This window comes from Bombina bombina, chromosome 1 (assembly GCF_027579735.1).
Source record: "Bombina bombina isolate aBomBom1 chromosome 1, aBomBom1.pri, whole genome shotgun sequence".
Taxonomy (NCBI): Eukaryota; Metazoa; Chordata; class Amphibia; order Anura; family Bombinatoridae; genus Bombina; species Bombina bombina.
The window spans coordinates 1,547,784,968-1,547,810,187 of NC_069499.1; the positions used below are offsets into that span (position 1 = coordinate 1,547,784,968).

A 25,220-nucleotide genomic window follows, 5' to 3' on the forward strand; every position below is an offset into this window, starting at 1 on the left:
CTTTCATTAGTACCTTTCTGGTTATATAATACTTGTCTGATTCTTACTCGAATAATACCATGTACTGACATATATACATCGATCTATATATTAAGTTACGATCTTGTGCTATTCGATGTTATAATCTTTTAGGTTTTAGGTAGTTATAGGAATTTTTAATTTTATTTTTTATTATATTTTATGTTTGATATGAATGCTAATGTATTTTGCATATTTGAACAATTAATGTTGAATCTGAATGTTTCAAATGTATATTCATTTTTTAAGTATGTTATTTGTTTTTTAAGTCCATCCTCAGTTCCGGCTCCTTAGACACCTCCCTAGTGATTAACACTCTATCACTAAGTTATTTTTACTTAGAGGTGTGTCAGTAGCTGGAACTCTTGTGATTGGCACAGGTGTGTTATAAATAGAGCAGGTATTTTCATGTATTAGTATCAGCCTGATGAAACGACTATTTGTTGAGAAACGCGTTGCTGGACGCATGTTTTTATCTGTTTATACTCAATAAATGTCTTTTTGAGTATATCACACCTGTTTGTATTTTAATATTGTTGCCGTTAGTGCAATTTTGGTCCTGTTCCTGATTCCTCTGTGGAGGTTTGCTGTGCCGAGTTTCCATCCACCTGATTGGCTCCCCTGCTGGGTCGACTTTGACGCTGTCTGCCGAGTGACGTCTGCTGTAGCGTGTCGAGCTTGCGCTTGTCTGACGGGCGACTTTTGGTTCCGTCCTGCTTGTCTGGGTACTTGGTGTACCGCCGCTCTTGTGAGTAACACTCTGTGTGTGGGGGGTCTGCTGTCACTGCTCTCCTATGTTGTACAAGACGATACTTGTCCCATGAGGCGCCTCTTCTATCTGTCTTCCACAGGTTCCCGACTTTCATCCACAACATTCTAAGAGAGCTGCCTGGATTGCCGCCACTGAATCCATAACCTACACCTGTTTCTGATCATTTGCGCACTTCTATAGAGACTCCTTTGTTTCTCTTGTTTTATGATTAGTTATAAGCAACCTAGTACAATACAAAATATATATATTTTTTACCATAACATCCCTTTAAAGGGAGACTAAAGTCAAAATTAAACTTTAATGGTTTAGACAGAGCATGCAATTTTTCAATAGACTTCTATTATACAATTTGCTTTGTTCTCTTGGTATCCTTTGTTGAAGAGTAGAGGTCGTTAGTCTGATAGTTGTTACAAAGTACAGTTCAGCCCCAAAATACCAGGCAATCTCTCTTTGAATGAGAGGCATGGCAAACCCTAGGCATATCATTCTGCTTAATGCGGCCCTTATCAGCGAGGTTCAGCCATATTACTTGTTCTCTCGCTAGTTACCACCCTAGGAGCAGCCTCTTTTTGACCAGCTTCTGTGCTACTCTAGGCACTGGGAAAGCTTCTGCTTCACAAACCCACCAACCCTTAGAAATCTTTGGTCATATATTTCTCAGAACACATGGAGGGGGCATGATCTACCGCCAGACAGTGGATTATTGATAAAATGAATAACTAAAACATGTATAGAAGCAAGAAGGCAACACCTTAATATTTGCTGTACCCTAAACCCTGTTGCCGTGAGACAGGCAAATGAGCAGATCAGGCAGGCATGTAGATACAAACAAATTTATTAGACAGATAAGCAGGTCAGATAAGGCAGACATATTAAGCATGCATGCAATAGACACATAAACAGGATGACGAGCAGATCAGGCAGGCATGTAGATACAAACAAATAGATTAGACAGATAAGCAGGTCCGACAAGGCAGACATATTAAGCATGCATGCTAGCAGACACATAAACTGGATGACGAGCAGATCAGGCAGGCATGTAGATACAAACAAATAAATTAGACAGATAAGCAGGTCAGACAAGGCAGACATATTAAGCATGCATGCAATAGACACATAAACAGGATGAGGAGCAGATCAGGCAGGCATGTAGATACAAACAAATAGATTAGACAGATAAGCAGGTCAGACAAGGCAGACATATTAAGCATGCATGCCAGCAGACACATAAACAGGATGACGAGCAGATCAGGCAGGCATGTAGATACAAACAAATAGATTAGACAGATAAGCAGATCAGACAAGGCAGACATATTAAGCATGCATGCAAGCAGACACATAAACAGGATGACGAGCAGATCAGGCAGGCATGTAGATACAAACAAATTTATTAGACAGATAAGCAGGTCAGACAAGGCAGACATATTAAGCATGCATGCAATAGACACATAAACAGGATGACAAGCAGATCAGGCAGGCATGTAGATACAAACAGATGTATTAGACAGATAAGCAGGTCAGACAAGGCAGACATATTAAGCATGCATGCAACAGACACATAAACAGGATGACGAGCAGATCAGGCAGGCATGTAGATACAAACAAATAGATTAGACAGATAAGCAGGTCAGACAAGGCAGACATATTAAGCATGCATGCAACAGACACATAAACTGGATGACGAGCAGATCAGGCAGGCATGTAGATACAAACAAATAGATTAGACAGATAAGCAGGTCAGACAAGGCAGACATATTAAGCATGCATGCAAGCAGACACATAAACAGGATGACGAGCAGATCAGGCAGGCATGTAGATACAAACAAATTTATTAGACAGATAAGCAGGTCAGACAAGGCAGACATATTAAGCATGCGTGCAAGCAGACACATAAACAGGATGACGAGCAGATCAGGCAGGCATGTAGATACAAACAAATAGATTAGACAGATATTCAGGTCAGACAAGGCAGACATATTAAGCATGCATGCAACAGACACATAAACAGGATGACGAGCAGATCAGGCAGGCATGTAGATACAAACAAATAGATTAGACAGATAAGCAGGTCAGACAAGGCAGACATATTAAGTATGCATGCAACAGACACATAAACAGGATGACGAGCAGATCAGGCAGGTATGTAGATACAAACAAATAGATTAGACAGATAAGCAGGTCAGACAAGGCAGACATATTAAGCATGCATGCAACAGACACATAAACAGGATGACGAGCAGATCAGGCAGGCATGTAGATACAAACAAATAGATTAGACAGATAAGCAGGTCAGACAAGGCAGACATATTAAGCATGCATGCAATAGACACATAAACAGGATGACGAGCAGATCAGGCAGGCATGTAGATACAAACAAATTTATTAGACAGATAAGCAGGTCAGACAAGGCAGACATATTAAGCATGCATGCAACAGACACATAAACAGGATGACGAGCAGATCAGGCAGGCATGTAGATACAAACAAATTTATTAGACAGATAAGCAGGTCAGACAAGGCAGACATATTAAGCATGCATGCAACAGACACATAAACAGGATGACGAGCAGATCAGGCAGGCATGTAGATACAAACAAATAGATTAGACAGATAAGCAGGTCAGACAAGGCAGACATATTAAGCATGCATGCAACAGACACATAAACAGGATGAGGAGCAGATCAGGCAGGCATGTAGATACAAACAAATTTATTAGACAGATAAGCAGGTCAGACAAGGCAGACATATTAAGCATGCATGCCAGCAGACACATGAACAGGATGACGAGCAGATCAGGCAGGCATGTAGATACAAACAAATAGATTAGACAGATAAGCAGGTCAGACAAGGCAGACATATTAAGCATGCATGCAACAGACACATAAACAGGATGACGAGCAGATCAGGCAGGCATGTAGATACAAACAAATTTATTAGACAGATAAGCAGGTCAGACAAGGCAGACATATTAAGCATGCATGCAACAGACACATAAACAGGATGACGAGCAGATCAGGCAGGCATGTAGATACAAACAAATTTATTAGACAGATAAGCAGGTCAGACAAGGCAGGCAGATTAAGCATGCATGCAACAGACACATAAACAGGATGACGAGCAGATCAGGCAGGCATGTAGATACAAACAAATAGATTAGACAGATAAGCAGGTCAGACAAGGCAGACATATTAAGCATGCATGCAACAGACACATAAACAGGATGAGGAGCAGATCAGGCAGGCATGTAGATACAAACAAATTTATTAGACAGATAAGCAGGTCAGACAAGGCAGACATATTAAGCATGCATGCCAGCAGACACATGAACAGGATGACGAGCAGATCAGGCAGGCATGTAGATACAAAGAAATAGATTAGACAGATAAGCAGGTCAGACAAGGCAGACATATTAAGCATGCATGCAATAGACACATAAACAGGATGACGAGCAGATCAGGCAGGCATGTAGATACAAAAAAATGTATTAGACAGATAAGCAGGTCAGACAAGGCAGACATATTAAGCATGCATGCAACAGACACATAAACAGGATGACGAGCAGATCAGGCAGGCATGTAGATACAAACAAATAGATTAGACAGATAAGCAGGTCAGACAAGGCAGACATATTAAGCATGCATGCAATAGACACATAAACAGGATGACGAGCAGATCAGGCAGGCATGTAGATACAAACAAATTTATTAGACAGATAAGCAGGTCAGACAAGGCAGACATATTAAGCATGCATGCAAGCAGACACATGAACAGGATGACGAGCAGATCAGGCAGGCATGTAGATACAAACAAATTTATTAGACAGATAAGCAGGTCAGACAAGGCAGACATATTAAGCATGCATGCCAGCAGACACATGAACAGGATGACGAGCAGATCAGGCAGGCATGTAGATACAAACAAATAGATTAGACAGATAAGCAGGTCAGACAAGGCAGACATATTAAGCATGCATGCAATAGACACATAAACAGGATGACGAGCAGATCAGGCAGGCATGTAGATACAAAAAAAATTATTAGACAGATAAGCAGGTCAGACAAGGCAGACATATTAAGCATGCATGCAACAGACACATAAACAGGATGACGAGCAGATCAGGCAGGCATGTAGATACAAACAAATTTATTAGACAGATAAGCAGGTCAGACAAGGCAGACATATTAAGCATGCATGCAATAGACACATAAACAGGATGACGAGCAGATCAGGCAGGCATGTAGATACAAACAAATTTATTAGACAGATAAGCAGGTCAGACAAGGCAGACATATTAAGCATGCATGCAAGCAGACACATGAACAGGATGACGAGCAGATCAGGCAGGCATGTAGATACAAACAAATAGATTAGACAGATAAGCAGGTCAGACAAGGCAGACATATTAAGCATGCATGCAAGCAGACATAAACAGGATGACGAGCAGATCAGGCAGGCATGTAGATACAAACAAATAGATTAGACAGATAAGCAGGTCAGACAAGGCAGACATATTAAGCATGCATGCAACAGACACATAAACAGGATGACGAGCAGATCAGGCAGGCATGTAGATACAAACAAATAGATTAGACAGATAAGCAGGTCAGACAAGGCAGACATATTAAGCATGCATGCAAGCAGACACATAAACAGGATGACGAGCAGATCAGGCAGGCATGTAGATACAAACAAATAAATTAGACAGATAAGCAGGTCAGACAAGGCAGACATATTAAGCATGCATGCAAGCAGACACATAAACAGGATGAGGAGCAGATCAGGCAGGCATGTAGATACAAACAAATAGATTAGACAGATAAGCAGGTCAGACAAGGCAGACATATTAAGGATGCATGCAAGCAGACACATAAACAGGATGATGAGCAGATCAGGCAGGCATGTAGATACAAACAAATAGATTAGACAGATAAGCAGGTCAGACAAGGCAGACATATTAAGCATGCATGCAAGCAGACACATAAACAGGATGACGAGCAGATCAGGCAGGCATGTAGATACAAACAAATAGATTACACAGATAAGCAGGTCAGACAAGGCAGACATATTAAGCATGCATGCAACAGACACATAAACAGGATGACGAGCAGATCAGGCAGGCATGTAGATACAAACAAATTTATTAGACAGATAAGCAGGTCAGACAAGGCAGACATATTAAGCATGCATGCAAGCAGACACATAAACAGGATGACGAGCAGATCAGGCAGGCATGTAGATACAAACAGATGTATTAGACAGATAAGCAGGTCAGACAAGGCAGACATATTAAGCATGCATGCAACAGACACATAAACAGGATGACGAGCAGATCAGGCAGGCATGTAGATACAAACAAATTTATTAGACAGATAAGCAGGTCATACAAGGCAGACATATTAAGCATGCATGCAAGCAGACACATAAACAGGATGACGAGCAGATCAGGCAGGCATGTAGATACAAACAAATAGATTAGACAGATAAGCAGGTCAGACAAGGCAGACATATTAAGCATGCATGCAATAGACACATAAACAGGATGAGGAGCAGATCAGGCAGGCATGTAGATACAAGCAAATAGATTAGACAGATAAGCAGGTCAGACAAGGCAGACATATTAAGCATGCATGCAAGCAGACACATAAACAGGATGATGAGCAGATCAGGCAGGCATGTAGATACAAACAAATAGATTAGACAGATAAGCAGGTCAGACAAGGCAGACATATTAAGCATGCATGTAAGCAGACACATAAACAGGATGACGAGCAGATCAGGCAGGCATGTAGATACAAACAAATAGATTAGACAGATAAGCAGGTCAGACAAGGCAGACATATTAAGCATGCATGCATGCAACAGACACATAAGCAGGATGACGAACAGATCAGGCAGGCATGACAAACAAATAGATTAGACAGATAAGCAGGTCAGACAGGGCAGACATATTAAGCATGCATGCAAGCAGACACATAAACAGGATGACGAGCAGATCAGGCAGGTATGCAGATACAAACAAATAAATTAGACAGATAAGCAGGTCAGACAAGGCAGACATATTAAGCATGCATGCAAGCAGACACATAAACAGGATGACGAGCAGATCAGGCAGGCATATAGATACAAACAAATAAATTAGACAGATAAGCAGGTCAGACAAGGCAGACATATTAAGCATGCATGCAAGCAGACACATAAACAGGATGACGAGTAGATCAGGCAGGCATGTAGATACAAACAAATAGATTAGACAGATAAGCAGGTCAGACAAGGCAGACATATTAAGCATGCATGCAAGCAGACATAAACAGGATGACAAGCAGATCAGGCAGGCATGTAGATACAAACAAATTTATTAGATAGATAAGCAGGTCAGACAAGGCAGACATATTAAGCATGCATGCAAGCAGACACATAAACAGGATGACGAGCAGATCAGGCAGGCATGTAGATACAAACAAATAGATTAGACAGATAAGCAGGTCAGACAAGGCAGACATATTAAGCATGCATGCAACAGACACATAAGCAGGATGACGAACAGATCAGGCAGGCATGTAGATACAAACAAATAGATTAGACAGATAAGCAGGTCAGACAGGGCAGACATATTAAGCATGCATGCAAGCAGACACATAAACAGGATGACGAGCAGATCAGGCAGGCATGTAGATACAAACAAATAAATTTGACAGATAAGCAGGTCAGACAAGGCAGACATATTAAGCATGCATGCAAGCAGACACATAAACAGGATGACGAGCAGATCAGGCAGGCATATAGATACAAACAAATAAATTAGACAGATAAGCAGGTAAGACAAGGCAGACATATTAAGCATGCATGCAAGCAGACACATAAACAGGATGACGAGTAGATCAGGCAGGCATGTAGATACAAACAAATAGATTAGACAGATAAGCAGGTCAGACAAGGCAGACATATTAAGCATGCATGCAAGCAGACATAAACAGGATGACGAGCAGATCAGGCAGGCATGTAGATACAAATAAATAGATTAGACAGATAAGCAGGTCAGACAAGGCAGACATATTAAGCATGCATGCAAGCAGACACATAAACAGGATGACGAGCAGATCAGGCAGGCATGTAGATACAAACAAATAGATTAGACAGATAAGCAGGTCAGACAAGGCAGACATATTAAGCATGCATGCAAGCAGACACATAAACAGGATGACGAGCAGATCAGGCAGGCATGTAGATACAAACAAATAGATTAGACAGATAAGCAGGTCAGACAAGGCAGACATATTAAGCATGCATGCAAGCAGACACATAAACAGGATGACGAGCAGATCAGGCTGACAGTGTGGTACATTTATGAAGCAGCAAGTCCACAAGTTCTCAAGCAGAGATCCTGTCCGCCCATAATCACCACTTGCTGAAGAGCTATGTTGTGCAATCTTGCACCCTGCTCTTGCACAATCACATACGAGCAGGGTCTGTAAATAACCCCAAACTAGCACGCTGAAGGGGATTTAACTTGGCCATCTCTGAGATGGTGCAGAGGATAAGATGCAAGAACTGCTTATTAAGTTTGTGGTTGCAGTAACTCTCATGCGAACGTGCACAACATCGTATAAATGTGCAAGCAAATCAGACAGTTAGGGAAACTAGTAGTTCATACAGAGCGAGAGCATCAGAGAGATGCAGGTGAGTTGTGCAGAGAGACATGGGAGTCAGTCACACAGAATAATAGAAGGGACATGTAGATGAGCAGCATAGGAAGAAAATTAGATTAGGCAGGAAGGCAAGTACATTTGGAAGAAGGGCAGATTTTATATAAATAGACAGATATGAATGAACGGATTACTGGCACAGACAGACAGATAGATATGAAGACAATCAGACAGATAATATACTGGTATTGTTGCAATGTTCTACCATTTATAGTGCTAGACTGCGAGTGGAGCACTATTTATCGTTCCCGTACTCACTTTGCTCGACTTTGGCGTTTTGCGCACGCCGGTTACTGTGCGTATTGCAAGTTGAAAGTAAAACGTTTTCGCTTGCATGCTAACCCGACGAGCGCAAAAAGCCAAAGTTACAATATTGCGACCGTGTTATGGTTAATGGATTTCAATGGAACGCAAACAAACACCCAACAAATCGCACAAACTCAAGCGCTAACCCAATATAAATATTAATTTATCTCATTCCAATGTTATTCACATAGAAGAATATGTTCTATTTATTCATAAATATATAATTCTATATATACCTGATGTTTTTTTGGTAAAATATATATCTATACTTACCTATATATATATATATATATATATATATATATATATATATATATATATATATATATATATATATATATATATATATATATATATATATATATATATATATATATATATATATATATATATATATAAAGATGATTATATATATATATATATATATATCTATAGATATATATATATCTATAGATAGATGCAAATACCTATAGGAATATCTATTTATAAATACTTAGAACATATTCCTCTATGTGAAGAGCATTGGAATGAGAAATATTTACACTAAAAATACAGTATAACACTTTGGGCTAGATTACAAGTGAGGTGCAAACGATTGCGCTAGCGTAATAGCGATCATTTGTGCCCCTTTTCCATTGCGCTTGTATTATTAAGTTGAGCGAAATCCTTACCGAAAACTCAGAGCTGTGGATAACTGTTTTCCGAAAGCAAAAAAGTTGCACAAAACACTTCAAAAATACATTACAAAGTACAGTTACACTCATATTAACACTGCATGGGTTCTGGACTGCATGTTAATCCTTCTTTTCTATGTCTCTCAGGTTTAGGACTTTGCTTCTGTTTTCAATCGGCTGTGACAGTGCTGGGCTATTACTTCATCCGGCGCAGAACCCTTGCTAATGCTCTGGCTTCCACTGGGGCTTCCATTGGGATGGCTCTATGGCCTTTAGCATCCCAACATCTACTGGAGTATGTAGGCTGGAGAGGCTCCTTCATGATCTTTGGTGGAGTTCTTCTCAACTGCTGTGTGTGCGGTGCCATCATGAGGCCTGTAAGGGCCCCAAAACCAGCGCCTGAGAAGGAGTTGCTTGCCCCAAATGTTAAAAATGGCATCTCTTCTGGTGGGGAGGAAATGGAAAAAGGCAAAGGAATTCAACGTTACATGGCCTTTGACCTTCTTCTACATCACCGACGCTACCAGATCTATACAATTGGTGTGACCTGGATGGTATTAGGGTTTATTCTGCCACTATTTTACTTGGTTCCATATGCCACTAGTAGTGGAATTGAAGAAGGGACAGCGGCATTACTGCTGTCCCTCATTGGCTTTATAAATATTTTTGCACGGCCGATATCTGGACTAGTGTCACAACAACGTATTTTCTCTGGGAAGCTCATATACCTTTTCAGTGTAGCTGTGATATTAAATGGACTTAGTAACTTGGTGTGTGCCGCCTGGGTAACTTTCCCAGCTCTATTGATATACTGCGCCCTGTACAGCATTTCCATGAGTGTCATCGCGTCATTGGTGTTCCAAGTGTTGATGGACACAGTTGGAATGAAAAGGTTCCCTGGAGCTTTTGGGCTTTTTACCATTCTGGAGAGCATCACCATCCTAATGGGGCCTCCTCTGGCAGGTGAGTCATAGTATATATAATATACTGTAGGATTCCATTAGATCATGTAATTTTTGTATGACTGATTCTAGCTTACTATGCTTAAAGGGGCAGTCTACTCCAGAGTTTGAATGGTTTAAAAAGATAGATAGTCCTTTTATTACCCATCCCCCAGTTTTGCATAACCAACACAGTTATATTAATATACTTTTTACCTCTGTGATTACCTTGTATCTAAGCCTCTGCAAACTGCCCCTTATTTCAGTTATTTTGACAGATTTGCATAGTAGCCAAACAGTTCTGACTCATAATTAACTCCACGGGAGTGAGCACAGTGTTATCTATATGGCACACATGAACTAGCGTTGTCTAGCTGTAAAAAAAAAATGATAAATGCACAGAGATAAGAGGTGGCCTTCAAGGGCTTAGAGTTTAGCATATGAGCCTACCTAAGGTTTAGCCTTCAACAAAAAATACCAAAAGAAAAAAAAATCTTGATGATAAAAGTAAATGGGAGAGTTGTTTAAAATTGCATGCCCTATCTGAATTATGAAAGTTTAATTTTAACTAGAATGTCCCTTTAAGCCTGTGTGACCTACGGCTCCTGACTGGATCATTCACCGAGTTTTTCTTGAGCACTGTAATTTTTGCCTCTCCCAAATGAAACTTTACCTATGCGTATAACCCCTCTGCAGTGGTTTAACGCATATAAGAAGAGTTTACATTGGTGGTGTTAATCATTTTCAGCTAGCAATTAAAACGTATGCAAATTAAAACAGCCGCCACATTTTCATTTTGTGCTCACCAAATTATCATAAGTAGCTCTGCGGAATTTGTTGTCGCTCTACAAATAAATGATGATGACAATAATAATTTGCACCTTACATTTAGCCGTTAACAACTTTCTGTATGCTGCCATTAAATGACAATAGAAGTTCCATCTTCCTTTACTAGTTTTAAAGAATCTCCTAATATGCCATGTAGATATGTTCTATTTTATTATTAACAGGTATTTGTAGAGTGCCAACAAATTCCACAGCGCTAGTTCTATAAAATTATATTTAAGACTTATGTAAACCTAACATTTTCTATATAAAAATATGAATATAAAATAAATTCAATCAAATAAATTCAATAAAATATTATGGAGTGCAAAAATATTAGCGCTATTGAGCGCTAATACCGTTCAAGTTAAATCAATAGCGATCATATTCTAGCACTCATATTACAAGTTAAAAATAAAAAAGTTTGTGCTCTTGCAAAAGGCTCAGGCACACTAAAATCTGGAGGGCGGATAGCGTAGCAATGCTAAATTCTTTTCCCCATAGACCTCTATGGGGCGTGCTCTTCTGGCTTTCGCCGACTTTACCCGAAGAAGAAAATGTGGACTGCACTCTCAAACTGGACTGAGTACACATCCTATGACCCTGCAAAATGCACAGCCCTGGGTGCTCAATAGAACTCACAGCCAGCTGCACAGTTACTAGAGACCCAAGTCTGGGTGCAAAACCTATAGGAAAAATTCCAAAACAAATTAATCAACACAACACACAGAGAGAGTCTGGCACTCTCTTGCAAGCACACAGCTAAGATAAGATTGAAAGCAAAGTGGAAGAGTTAGTTACTGGGTCTGGTCAAATGGTTCAAGCCCAGGACCACGTCAAGGACTCTTCCCTCCTGGGTCCTTATCTACAGCCAAGCAATGCGTGCTTTGTATCAAACAAACTGGGAACCAAACAAGGGTGCACGGACCATATGTAATCTCCCTAGAGATATAGATTTTTTTTATAGTTTTATGTATATATATATATATATATATATATATAATATAAACACATGTATGTAATATATAAAAAAATTTCATCTGAACAAGTCTATTTCAAGCATTTCTATTAAAAAAGTCACTGTTTTAAAAGGATATGATATGTAATAAGGTGTTTGACAGAGTAGAGATCAAAGTATATATACACTATATATATATATATATATATATATATATACATACATATATATATACATACATACATACATACATACGCCCGCACTCACACACGCACACTCACACCTTTGAGCCTTTCCCTGTCAAACACATTTATTCCTTTAAAACCCCTTTTAAAACTGTATTCAATAACAAACATACGTCTAGATTACGAGTTTTGCGGTAATAGCTGCTCGGTGCTAACTTGCAAGTTATTGTCACCGCTCACCTCCCTAGAGCGCTGCTATTACAGGTTTGCATAAACTTGGCAGGCAAGAAGTGAGCGTTGAGCAAAATTGAGCTCCATACCACACTCCAATACCAGCGCCGCGGTGAGCTGGTTTTATGTGCTCGTTCACGATTTCCCCATACACATAAATGGGGAGAGCCAGCTGAAAAAGTCTAACACCTGCAATAAAGGAGCGTAAAGCTCTGTAACGCAGCCCCATTGATTCCTATGGGGAAATAAAAATTAATGTTTACACCTAACACCCTAACATAAACCCGAGTCTAAACACCCCTAATCTGCCGCCCCTGACATCGCCGCCACCTACAGTACACTTATTAACCCCTAATCTGCCGCCTCCAACGTCGCCACCACCTACATACAGTTATTAATCCCTAATCTGCCGCCACTAACATTGCCGCAACCTACCTACATTTATTAACCCCTAATCTGCCCCCCTGACATCGCCGCCACCTTCGGTACACTTATTAACCCCTAATCTGCCGCCCCAACGTCGCCGCCATCCAACATATCCTTATTAACCCCTAATCTTCTGCCCCTAACATAGCTCCACCTACCTACATTTATTAACCCCTAATCTGCCGCCCTTAACATAGCCGTCACCTACCTACATTTATTAACCCCTAATCTGCCGCCCCCAACGTCGCCACCGCTATACTAAAGTTATAAACCCCTAAACCTAACCCTAAGTCTAAACCTAACACCCTCTACTTTAATATAATTAAAATAAATCTAATACAAAATTCCTATCATTAACTAAATAATACCTATTTTAAACTAAATGCTTACATATAAAATAAACCCTAAGCTTCCTACAATATAACTAATAGTTACATTTTAGCTAGCATAGGTTTTATTTTTATTTCACAGGCAAGTTTGTATTTATTTTAACTAGGTAGACTAGTTACTAAATAGTTATTAACTATTTTCTAGCTACCTAGCTAAAATAAATACAAATTTACCTGTAAAATAAAACCTAACCTAAGTTACACTAATACCTAACCTAACACTACAATTAAATAAATTACATTAATTAAATACAATTAACTAAATTACAAAAAATAACAAACACTAAATTACACAAAATAAAAAAAGAAATTATCAAATATTTAAATTAATTACACCTAATCTAATAGCCCTATCAAAATAAAAAAGCCCCCCCAAATTAAAAAAAACACTCTACCAATAGCCTTTAAAAGGGCCTTTTGCGGGGCATTGCCCCAAAGAAATCAGCTTTTACCTGTAAAAAAAAATACAAACAACCCCCCAACAGTAATACCCACCACCCACACAACCAACCCCCCAAATAAAATCCTAACTAAAAAACCTAAGCTCCCCATTGCCCTGAAAAGGGCATTTGGATCGGCATTGCCCTTAAAAGGGCATTTAGCTCTTTTTTCTGTGCCCAAAAGCCCTAATCTAAAAATAAAACATACCCAATAAACCCTTAAAAAAACCTAACACTAACCCTCGAAGATCCACTTACAGTTTTTGAAGACCCGACATCCATCCTCAACGAAGTGGCAGAAGTCTTCATCCAAGCGGGCCGAAGTCTTCATCCAGACGGCATCTTCTATCATCATCCATCTGGCGCGGAGCGGCTCCATCTTCAAGACATCTGGGGCGGAGCATCCTCTTCTTTCCACGGCGACTGAAGAATGAATTTTTCTTTAAGTGACGTCATCCAAGATAGCGTCCCTTGAATTCCGATTGGCTGATCCAATCAGATCCACTGATTGGATCAGCCAATAGAATTGAAGCTCAATCCTTTTGGCTGATTGCATCAGCCAATAGGATGTTTTCACCTTTAATTCCGATTGGCTGATAGAATTCTATCAGCCAATTGGAATTCAAGGGACGCCATCTTGGATGACATCACTTAAAGGAACCTTCATTCTTCAGTCGCCGTGGAAAGAAGAGGATGCTCCACCCCGGATGTCTTGAAGATGGAGCCGCTCCGCACCGGATGGATGAAGATAGAAGATGCCTTCTGGATGAAGACTTCTGCCGGCCTGGATGAAGATTTCGGCCCGCTTGGATGAAGACTTCTGCCGACTTCGATGAGGACTTCTGCCGCTTCGTTGAGGATGGATGTCGGGTCTTCAAAAACTGTAAGTGGATCTTCGGGGGTTAGTGTTAGGTTTCTTTAAGGGTTTATTGGGTGGGTTTTATTTTTAAATTAGGGCTTTTGTCCACCGAAAAAGAGCTTAATGCCCATCCAAATGTCCTTTTCAGGGCAATAGGGAGCTTAGTTTTTTTAGTTAGGATTTTATTTGGGGGTTTGGTTGTGTGGGTGGTGGGTTTTACTGTTGGGGGGTTGTTTGTATTTTTTTTTACAGGTAAAAGAGCTGATTTCTTTGGGGCAATGCCCCGCAAAAGGCCCTTTTAAGGGCTATTGGTAGTTTATTGTAGGCTAGGTTTTTTTCTCTTGTTAAGTGTATCCAGTCCACGGATCATCCATTACTTATGGGATATTAACTCCTCCCCAACAGGAAGTGCAAGAGGATTCACCCAGCAGAGCTGCTATATAGCTCCTCCCCTAACTGCCATTACCAGTCATTCTCTTGCACCCAAACGAATAGATAGGATGTGTGAGAGGACTGTGGTGATTATACTTAGTTTCATACCTTCAATCAAAAGTTTGTTATTTTATAATAGCACCGGAGTGTGTTATTCCTTCTCTGGTAGAATTTGAAGAAGAATCTACCTGAGTTTTTCTATGATTTTAGCCGGAGTAGTTAAGATCATATTGCTGTTTCTCGGCCATCTGAGGAGAGGTAAACTTCAGATCAGAGGTATGTAGCAGCTTATTATTTTCTGACAATGGAATTGATGAGAAAATTCTGCCATACCGATATAATGTAAACTCAGCCTTAAATGCAGTAGCATCAACTGGTATCAGGCTGTCATGTATGTATATTTTACACTTCAGTATTCTGGGGAATGGCACTTCACTGGAATTATACTGTATGCATAAAACTTTAGCCTAATTTGCAGGGACTAGCAACAGGCTTTTTAATAACACTCAATTTATTAATGTTAAACGTTTTTTTTGCTGGCATGTAAAATCGTTTAATTTTCTGAGGTACTGGGTGAAAAAATGTTTTGGGCACTATTTTTTTCCACTTGGCAGTCGTTTTATTTAATTTATGACAGTTTACTGATCTCTCTCACTGTTATGTGTGAGGGGGAGGGACCTTTTTTGGTGCTTTTGCTACGCATCCAAAATTTCAGTCAGAAGTTTATTGTCTTCCCTGCATGATCCGGTTCATCTCTACAGAACTCAGGGGTCTTCAAAACTTGTTTTGAGGGAGGTAATCACTCACAGCAGAGCTGTGAGATTGTAGTTGACTATGATAAAAAAAACGTTTATTTCTGTATTTTTTTTTTTTTTTTTTTTTTCTGCTATCAGGGTTAGTTATCCTTTGCTAATGGGAGCAATCCTTTGCTAAAATTGTGTTTTTTACAAAGATTTGATGCTATAACTTTTCAGTTTATTAATTTTCAACTGTCATAACTTTTTCTGTGCTTCTTATAGGCACAGTACGTTTTCATATTATAGTAAATTACTTGAAAAGTATTTCCAAGTTGCTAGTTTATTTGCTAGTGTGTTAAACATGTCTGATTCAGAGGAAGATATCTGTGCTATATGTGCTAAAGCCAAAGTGGAGCCCAATAGAAATTTATGTACTAACTGTATTGATGCTACTTTAAATAAAAGTCAATCTGTACAAATTGAACATATTTCACCAAACAACGAGGGGAGAGTTATGCCGACTAACTCGCCTCACGTGTCAGTACCTGCATCTCCCGCTCGGGAGGTGCGTGATATTGTAGCGCCGAGTACATCTGGGCGGCCATTACAAATCACATTACAGGATATGGCTACTGTTATGACTGAAGTTTTGGCTAAATTACCAGAACTAAGAGGTAAGCGTGATCACTCTGGGGTGAGAACAGAGTGCGCTGATAATATTAGGGCCATGTCAGACACTGCGTCACAATTTGCAGAACATGAGGACGGAGAGCTTCATTCTGCGGGTGACGGTTCTGATCCAAACAAACTGGATTCAGATATTTCAAATTTTAAATTTAAGCTGGAAAACCTCCGTGTATTACTAGGGGAGGTGTTAGCGGCTCTGAATGATTGTAACACAGTTGCAATACCAGAGAAAATGTGTAGGTTGGATAAATATTTTGCGGTACCGGCGAGTACTGACGTTTTTCCTATACCTAAGAGACTTACTGAAATTGTTACTAAGGAGTGGGATAGACCCGGTGTGCCGTTCTCACCCCCTCCGATATTTAGAAAGATGTTTCCAATAGACGCCACCACACGGGACTTATGGCAAACGGTCCCTAAGGTGGAGGGGGCAGTTTCTACTTTAGCTAAGCGTACCACTATCCCGGTGGAGGATAGCTGTGCCTTTTCAGATCCAATGGATAAAAAGTTAGAGGGTTACCTTAAGAAAATGTTTGTTCAACAAGGTTTTATATTGCAACCTCTTGCATGCATTGCGCCTGTCACGGCTGCAGCAGCATTTTGGTTTGAGTCTCTGGAAGAGACACTTGAATCAGCTCCATTAGATGAGATTACACACAAGCTTAAAGCCCTTAAGTTAGCTAACTCATTTATTTCAGATGCCGTAGTACATTTAACTAAACTTACGGCTAAGAATTCCGGATTCGCCATTCAGGCACTGCAGAGCACTGTGGCTAAAATCCTGGTCAGCTGACGTTACTTCTAAATCTAAATTGCTTAATATACCTTTCAAAGGGCAGACCTTATTCGGGCCCGGGTTGAAAGAAATTATCGCTGACATTACAGGAGGTAAAGGCCATGCCCTGCCTCAAGACAGAGCCAAACCTAAGGCTAGACAGTCTAATTTTCGTTCCTTTCGTAATTTCAAAGCAGGAGCAGCATAAACTTCCTCTGCACCAAAACAGGAAGGAGCTGTTGCTCGCTACAGACAAGGCTGGAGACCTAACCAGTCCTGGAGCAAGGGCAAGCAGGCCAGGAAACCTGCTGCTGCCCCTAAGACAGCATGAATCGAGGGCCCCCGATCCGGGAACGGATCTAGTGGGGGGCAGACTTTCTCTCTTCGCCCAGGCTTGGGCAAGAGATGTCCAGGATCCCTGGGCGTTAGAGATCATATCTCAGGGATACCTTCTAGACTTCAAATTCTCTCCCCCAAGAGGGAGATTTCATCTGTCAAGGTTGTCAACAAACCAAATAAAGAAAGAGGCGTTTCTACGCTGCGTACAAGATCTTTTATTAATGGGAGTGATCCATCCGGTTCCGCGGTCGGAACAAGGACAAGGGTTTTACTCAAATCTGTTTGTGGTTCCCAAAAAAGAGGGAACTTTCAGGCCAATCTTGGATTTAAAGATCCTAAACAAATTCCTAAGAGTTCCATCGTTCAAAATGGAAACTATTCGGACAATTTTACCCATGATCCAAAAGGGTCAGTACATGACCACAGTGGATTTAAAGGATGCTTACCTTCACATACCGATTCACAAAGATCATTACCGGTATCTAAGGTTTGCCTTTCTAGACAGGCATTACCAGTTTGTAGCTCTTCCATTCGGATTGGCTACGGCTCCGAGAATCTTCACAAAGGTTCTGTGTGCTCTTCTGGCGGTACTAAGACCGCGAGGAATTGCGGTAGCTCCGTACCTAGACGACATTCTGATACAAGCTTCAAGCTTTCAAACTGCCAAGTCTCATACAGAGTTAGTACTGGCATTTCTAAGGTCGCATGGATGGAAGGTGAACGAAAAGAAGAGTTCTCTCTTTCCACTCACAAGAGTTCCCTTCTTGGGGACTCTTATAGATTCTATAGAAATGAAGATTTACCTGACAGAAGACAGGTTAACAAAGCTTCAAAATGCATGCCGTGTCCTTCATTCCATTCAACACCCGTCAGTAGCTCAATGCATGGAGGTGATCGGCTTAATGGTAGCAGCAATGGACATAGTACCCTTTGCACGTCTACATCTCAGACCGCTGCAATTGTGCATGCTAAGTCAGTGGAATGGGGATTACTCAGACTTGTCCCCTACTCTGAATCTGGATCAAGAGACCAGAAATTCTCTTCTATGGTGGCTTTCTCGGCCACATCTGTCCAGGGGGATGCCATTCAGCAGGCCGGACTGTACAATTGTAACAGACGCCAGCCTACTAGGTTGGGGCGCTGTCTGGAATTCTCTGAAGGCTCAGGGACAATGGAATCAGGAGGAGAGTCTCCTACCAATAAACATTCTGGAATTGAGAGCAGTTCTCAATGCCCTTCTGGCTTGGCCCCAGTTAACAACTCGGGGGTTCATCAGGTTTCAGTCGGACAACATCACGACTGTAGCTTACATCAACCATCAGGGAGGGACAAGAAGCTCCCTAGCAATGATGGAAGTATCAAAGATCTATTTTATAAGATAATAACTGGGAGGCGGATTTCTTAAGTCGTCAGACTTTTCATCCGGGGGAGTGGGAACTTCATCCGGAGGTCTTTGCCCAAATACTTCGACGTTGGGGCAAACCAGAGATAGATCTCATGGCGTCTCGACAGAACGCCAAGCTTCCTTGTTACGGGTCCAGATCCAGGGATCCGGGAGCGGTTCTGATAGATGCTTTGACAGCACCTTGGACCTTCGGGATGGCTTATGTGTTTCCACCCTTCCCGATGCTTCCTCGATTGATTGCCAGAATCAAACAGGAGAGAGCATCAGTGATTCTAATAACGCCTGCATGGCCACGCAGGACTTGGTATGCAGATCTAGTGGACATGTCATCCTGTCCACCTTGGTCGCTACCTCTGAAACAGGACCTTCTGATCCAGGGTCCCTTCAAACATCAAAATCTAATTTCTCTGAAGCTGACTGCTTGGAAATTGAACGCTTGATTTTATCAAAACGTGGTTTTTCTGAGTCAGTTATTGATACCTTAATACAGGCTAGGAAGCCTGTTACCAGAAAGATTTACCATAAGATATGGCGCAAATACTTATATTGGTGCGAATCCAAGAGTTACTCATGGAGTAAGGTTAGGATTCCGAGGATATTGTCTTTTCTACAAGAAGGTTTAGAAAAGGGTTTATCCGCTAGTTCCTTAAAGGGACAGATTTCAGCTCTGTCCATTCTTTTACACAAACGTCTGTCAGAAGTTCCGGACGTTCAAGCTTTTTGTCAGGCTTTAACTAGGATCAAGCCTGTGTTTAAAACTGTTGCTCCACCATGGAGTTTGAACTTAGTTCTTAATGTTTTACAGGGGGTTCCGTTTGAACCCCTTCATTCCATTGATATCAAGTTGTTATCTTGGAAAGTTCTGTTTTTAATGGCGATTTCCTCGGCTCGAAGAGTCTCTGAGTTATCTGCCTTACATTGTGATTCTCCTTATCTGATTTTTCATTCAGACAAGGTAGTTCTGCGTACTAAACCTGGGTTCCTACCTAAGGTGGTCACTAACAGGAATATCAATCAAGAGATTGTGGTTACATCTTTGTGTCCTAATCCTTCTTCGAAAAAGGAACGTCTGCTACACAATCTAGATGTAGTCTGTGCCCTGAAATTTTATCTACAGGCAGCTAAGGATTTTCGACAAACGTCTTCCCTGTTTGACGTTTATTCTGGTCAGAGGAGAGGTCAAAAAGCTTCGGCTACCTCTCTCTCCTTTTGACTTCGTAGCATAATACGGTTAGCCTATGAGACTGCTGGACAGCAGCCTCCTGAAAGAATTACAGCACATTCTACTAGAGCTGTGGCTTCCACTTGGGCCTTTAAGAATGAGGCTTCTGTTGAACAGATTTGCAAGGCTGCAACTTGGTCTTCTCTTCATACTTTTTCCAAATTTTACAAATTTGACACTTTTGCTTCTTCGGAGGCTGTTTTTGGGAGAAAGGTTCTTCAGGCAGTGGTTCCTTCCGTATAAAGAGCCTGCCTGTCCCTCCCGTCATCCGTGTACTTTAGCTTTGGTATTGGTATCCCATAAGTAATGGATGATCCGTGGACTGGATACACTTAACAAGAGAAAACATAATTTATGCTTACCTGATAAATTTATTTCTCTTGTAGTGTATCCAGTCCACGGCCCGCCCTGTCACTTTAAGGCAGGTAATTTTTCCATTAAACTACAGTCACCACTGTACCCTATGGTTTTCCTTTCTCTGCATGTTTTCGGTCGAATGACTGGTAATGGCAGTTAGGGGAGGAGCTATATAGCAGCTCTGCTGGGTGAATCCTCTTGCACTTCCTGTTGGGGAGGAGTTAATATCCCATAAGTAATGGATGATCCGTGGACTGGATACACTACAAGAGAAATAAATTTATCAGGTAAGCATAAATTATGTTTTTTTTATTTTGGGGGGCTTTTTTATTTTGATAGGGCTATTAGATTAGGTGTAAGTTTAAATATTTGATCATTTCTTTTTTTATTTTGCGTAATTTAGTGTTTGTTATTTTTTGTAATTTAGTTAATTGTATTTAATTAATGTCATTTATTTAATTGTAGTGTTAGGTTAGGTGTTAGTGTAACTCAGATTAGGTTTTATTTTACAGGTAAATTTGTATTTATTTTAGCTAGATAGCTAGTAAATAGTTAATAACTATTTAGTAAGTAGTCTACCTAGTTAAAATAAATACAAACTTGCCTGTGAAATAAAAATAAAACATATGCTAGCTACAATGTAACTATTAGTTATATTGTAGCAAGCTTAGGGTTTATTTTATAGGTAAGTATTTAATTTTAAATAGGTATTATTTAGTTAATGATAGGAATTTTTATTAGATTTATTTTAATTATATTAAAGTAGGGGGTGTTAGGGTTAGACCTAGGGTTTAGGTTTAGGGGTTTATAACTTTAGTATAGTGGTGGCGACGTTGGGGGCGGCAGATTAGGGGCTAATAAATGTAGATAGGTGGCGACGATGTTAGGGGCGGCAGATTAGGGGTTAATAAATGTAGGTAGGTGGCGGCGATGTTAGCGGCGGCAGATTAGGGGTTAATAAGTGTAGGTAGGTGGCGGCTATGTTAGGGACAGCAGATTAGGGGTTAATAATATTTAACTAGTGTTTGCAATGCGGGAGTGCGGCGGTTTAGGGGTTAATATGTTTATTCTAGTGGCTGCGATGTCCGGAGCAGCAGATTAGGGGTTAATAATTTTATTTTATTATTTGCGATGCGGGAGGGCCTCAGTTTAGGGGTTAATAGGTCGTTTATGGGTGTTAGTGTACTTTTTAGCACTTTAGTTATGAGTTTTATGTTACGGCGTTGTAGCATAAAACCCATAACTACTGACTTTCAGTTTACGTTATGGATCTTGTAGTTTTAGGCTGTACCGCTCACTTTTTGACCTCCCAGGCAAACTCGTAATACCGGCGCTATGGAAGTCCCATTGAAAAAGGACTTTTTGAAAGCTGCGGTAGTTACGTTGCGTTCCGGCCAAAAAAGTGTGCGGTGCAGCTAAACCTGCAAGACTCGTAATACCAGCGGTAGTGAAAAAGAGCCATAATGCTGCTTTTTCACCCATACCGCAAACCTCGTAATCTAGCCGATATATTTTACCTTTAATATGTTTATATGAGTGTAATACTTTATTTTAATGTTTTACATGTGTTTTGTTATATTGTTATTGTAACACTTTAGTTCAGGTCTCAATCATGCTAACATTTTTAGCATTGTTATTTGTTCATCTAGTAATCTGAGGGATATTTAGTGCAGCTGCGCTATACATTGAAAGTATAGGGTGCCATAAAGAGGGCTGGTCACGCTAATCATACCCTAGTATTTCTTTTTAACCATTGACTGGTAATACCAGATTGTGCGCTAATCTTAGCGCTGTCTTGTGATATTGATAGAGTGCCAAAGATATTGTTTAAAACCATGAAGAAAAATATATGAATTAAACATATAAGTCTGATGTAAATTTAGTAAACTATTTTTAAAGGGACACTAAACCCAATTTTTTTCTTTTGTGATTCAGATAAAGCATGCAATTTTAAGCAACTTTCTAATTTACTCCTATTATCATTTTTTCTTTGTTTTGCTATCTTTATTTGAAAAAGAAGGCATCTAAGCTAAGGAGCCAGCCAATTTTTGGTTCAGCCCATCGACAGCACTTGTTTATTGGTGGGTGAATTTAGCCACCAATCAACAAGAACAACCCAGGTTGTTCACAAAAAATGGGCCGGTATCTAAACTTATATTCTTGCTTTTCAAATAAAGATAGCAAGAGAATGAAGAAAATGTGATAATAGGAGTAAACTAGAAAGTTCCTTAAAATTGCCTGCTCTATCTGAATCACGAAAGAACAAATTTGGGTTCAGTGTCCCTTTAATTACATTTGTGTCTACTGCAGCTGATTTGATCACAGTGGAGGGTACCAAGTGCAAAGCAAGTTTTTTAATATAAATAGTTTGTGTTGCTAAGCAACATACTCTGGGAACGGTGCTAATTTTCTTTTAAAACTCTCGTCTAATTTTCTAAAAACTATCAAATTGCTGAAGAATGCATGAAAATGAGTTGGGTTACAAATAAAACCTGAACAAATATTTGTGCAATAGATAGAATTTTATACCAACCAAAAGGTTTAATGCTTTGCTACGTGAAAGGAACATGAGCAATGTAAACTAGGATTAGTAATGTTAGAGCGTCTTATTTGTCCATTAATGCAGAATAATACAAATATGAGGAATTAAAGGGACACAAAAGCTCTGATTAATCCTTAATGATTCAAATAGGACATGCAATAGTAAACAACTTTTCTATTTCCTTCTGTTATCTCATTTGTTTTGTTCTCTTCATATCATTTGTTGGAAAAGCATACCTAGGTAGACGCAGGCGCAGCAATGCCCTACTGGGAGCAAGATTGGTGGCTGCGCATATATGTTTCTTGTTATTAGCTGACCCAGTGTTTTCAGCTAGCTCCCAGTAGGACACTGCTGCTCCTTCAACAACTAACACCAAGAGAATGTAGCAAATTTGATAATAGAAGTAAACAGGAACATTGTTTAAAACTGTATGTTCTGTTTGAATCATGAAAAAAAAGTTCGGTTTCAAGTCCTTGGGAGAGGTAGAAAAAACTCCATATTAAATGTCTAGGTTTTGTTTATAACAAAGGGAGAGATTCAATTACGTTATCATATCTGCAAAGGTGGGTAGTTAACCGGAAGCCCCCCCTGTATATGCTTACAAATCTCTCTTTAAAGCTCAGAAAGTAATGAGTGCCCTTATTGTATCGCTATATCAGCATGACTTGCAATTCTATTTGGTTATATGTACAAATAGAGAGATGGATTGTAAATACACATAGCATAAAAACGTAAAAATATCCACTGAAATGTGACGCTGAAAAGGACAATAAAGTCAAAATGAAGCTTTCATTATTCAGATTCTGTTTTAAGAAATTTTCAAATTTACTTTATGGGGTAGATTTATTAAATGTCGGGCAGACATGATTCGCGATAGCATACGCTGTCGGCATTTAATATTGCACAAGCATTTCTGGTGAAATGCTTGTGCAATGCTGCCCCCTGCACATTTGCGGCCGATCAGGGGTGTCAATCATTCCAGTCGTATCCGATCAGGATGATTGCAGTCTGCCACCTCTGAGGTGTCTCTTAACTTTTGTTTCCCGGCGAGCCTTAAAGCTCATGCGGAAACAGCTGCCTCCGCAAGCATAATAAATCTACCCTTAGTATCAAATTAGCTTTGCTCTCTTGGTATCCTTTGCTAAAGAGTAAACCTGTATAAGCTCATAGAGCGTGCATGTGTGTATATAGTGCTCAATGGCAGCAATGTTTTTAACATTGTTGGCTAGATTACAAGTGGAGCGCTATTTAGAGATTCCGCTTGCACGTTAACATTGTTAGACAGAGGCTTTTTGCGTGTGTCGGGTTGCACTCGAATTACAAATTGTAAGTAAAAAGTTAGCCCGCCAGCAACAACCTGCTGTGCGCAAAAAGTTGAACTTTGAATATCGCAACTGCATGAACATATTCTCCCATAGAAGTCAATGGAATATGAAAACTGAAAAAATCTAACACCCATATTTGCGAGCTAACTCGAATAGTTAAAGGGCCACTAAACCCAAAATCTTTCTTTCATGATTCAGATAGAGAATAGAAATTTAAACAACATTACAATTTACTTCCATTATTTATTTTGCTTCATTTTTTAAATATCCTTAGTTGAAGATAAAGCAATGCACATGGTGAGCCAATCACACGAGGCTTCTATGTGCAGCAACCAATCCGAAGCTAGTGAGCATATCTAGATATGCTTTTCATCAAAGAATATTAAGAGAACAAAACAAATTAAATAATATAAGTAAATTAGAAAGATGTTTAAAATTGCATTCTCTTTCTAAATCATAAAAGAAAAAATGTGGGTGGCATGTCCCTTTAATGCAAAATGCAAGAGCACTAATCCGACAGAAATTATGAATATTTCACATTCCAATGTTCTTCATATAGAAGAATATGTTCTGTTTAATCTTAATTTTTATATATATATATGTTGATTTTTTGGTAAAATATATATATCTATATATGGAATGTGAAATATTTACAGTACACACACAGGTAAA

The 25,220-nt window shown here is 39.8% G+C and overlaps 1 protein-coding gene across 2 annotated transcripts in view; it reads left to right on the top strand.

Annotated features, from left to right (window-relative positions):
• SLC16A5 (solute carrier family 16 member 5) overlaps nucleotides 1-25,220 on the top strand; it is a 168,705-nt gene that overhangs the window by 108,065 nt on the left and 35,420 nt on the right. For both annotated transcript variants that reach the window (XM_053708886.1, XM_053708887.1), the window contains exon 4: nucleotides 9,621-10,436. In XM_053708886.1, the coding sequence (XP_053564861.1) occupies nucleotides 9,621-10,436 (816 nt within the window). The remainder of the gene's footprint in view (nucleotides 1-9,620; nucleotides 10,437-25,220) is intronic.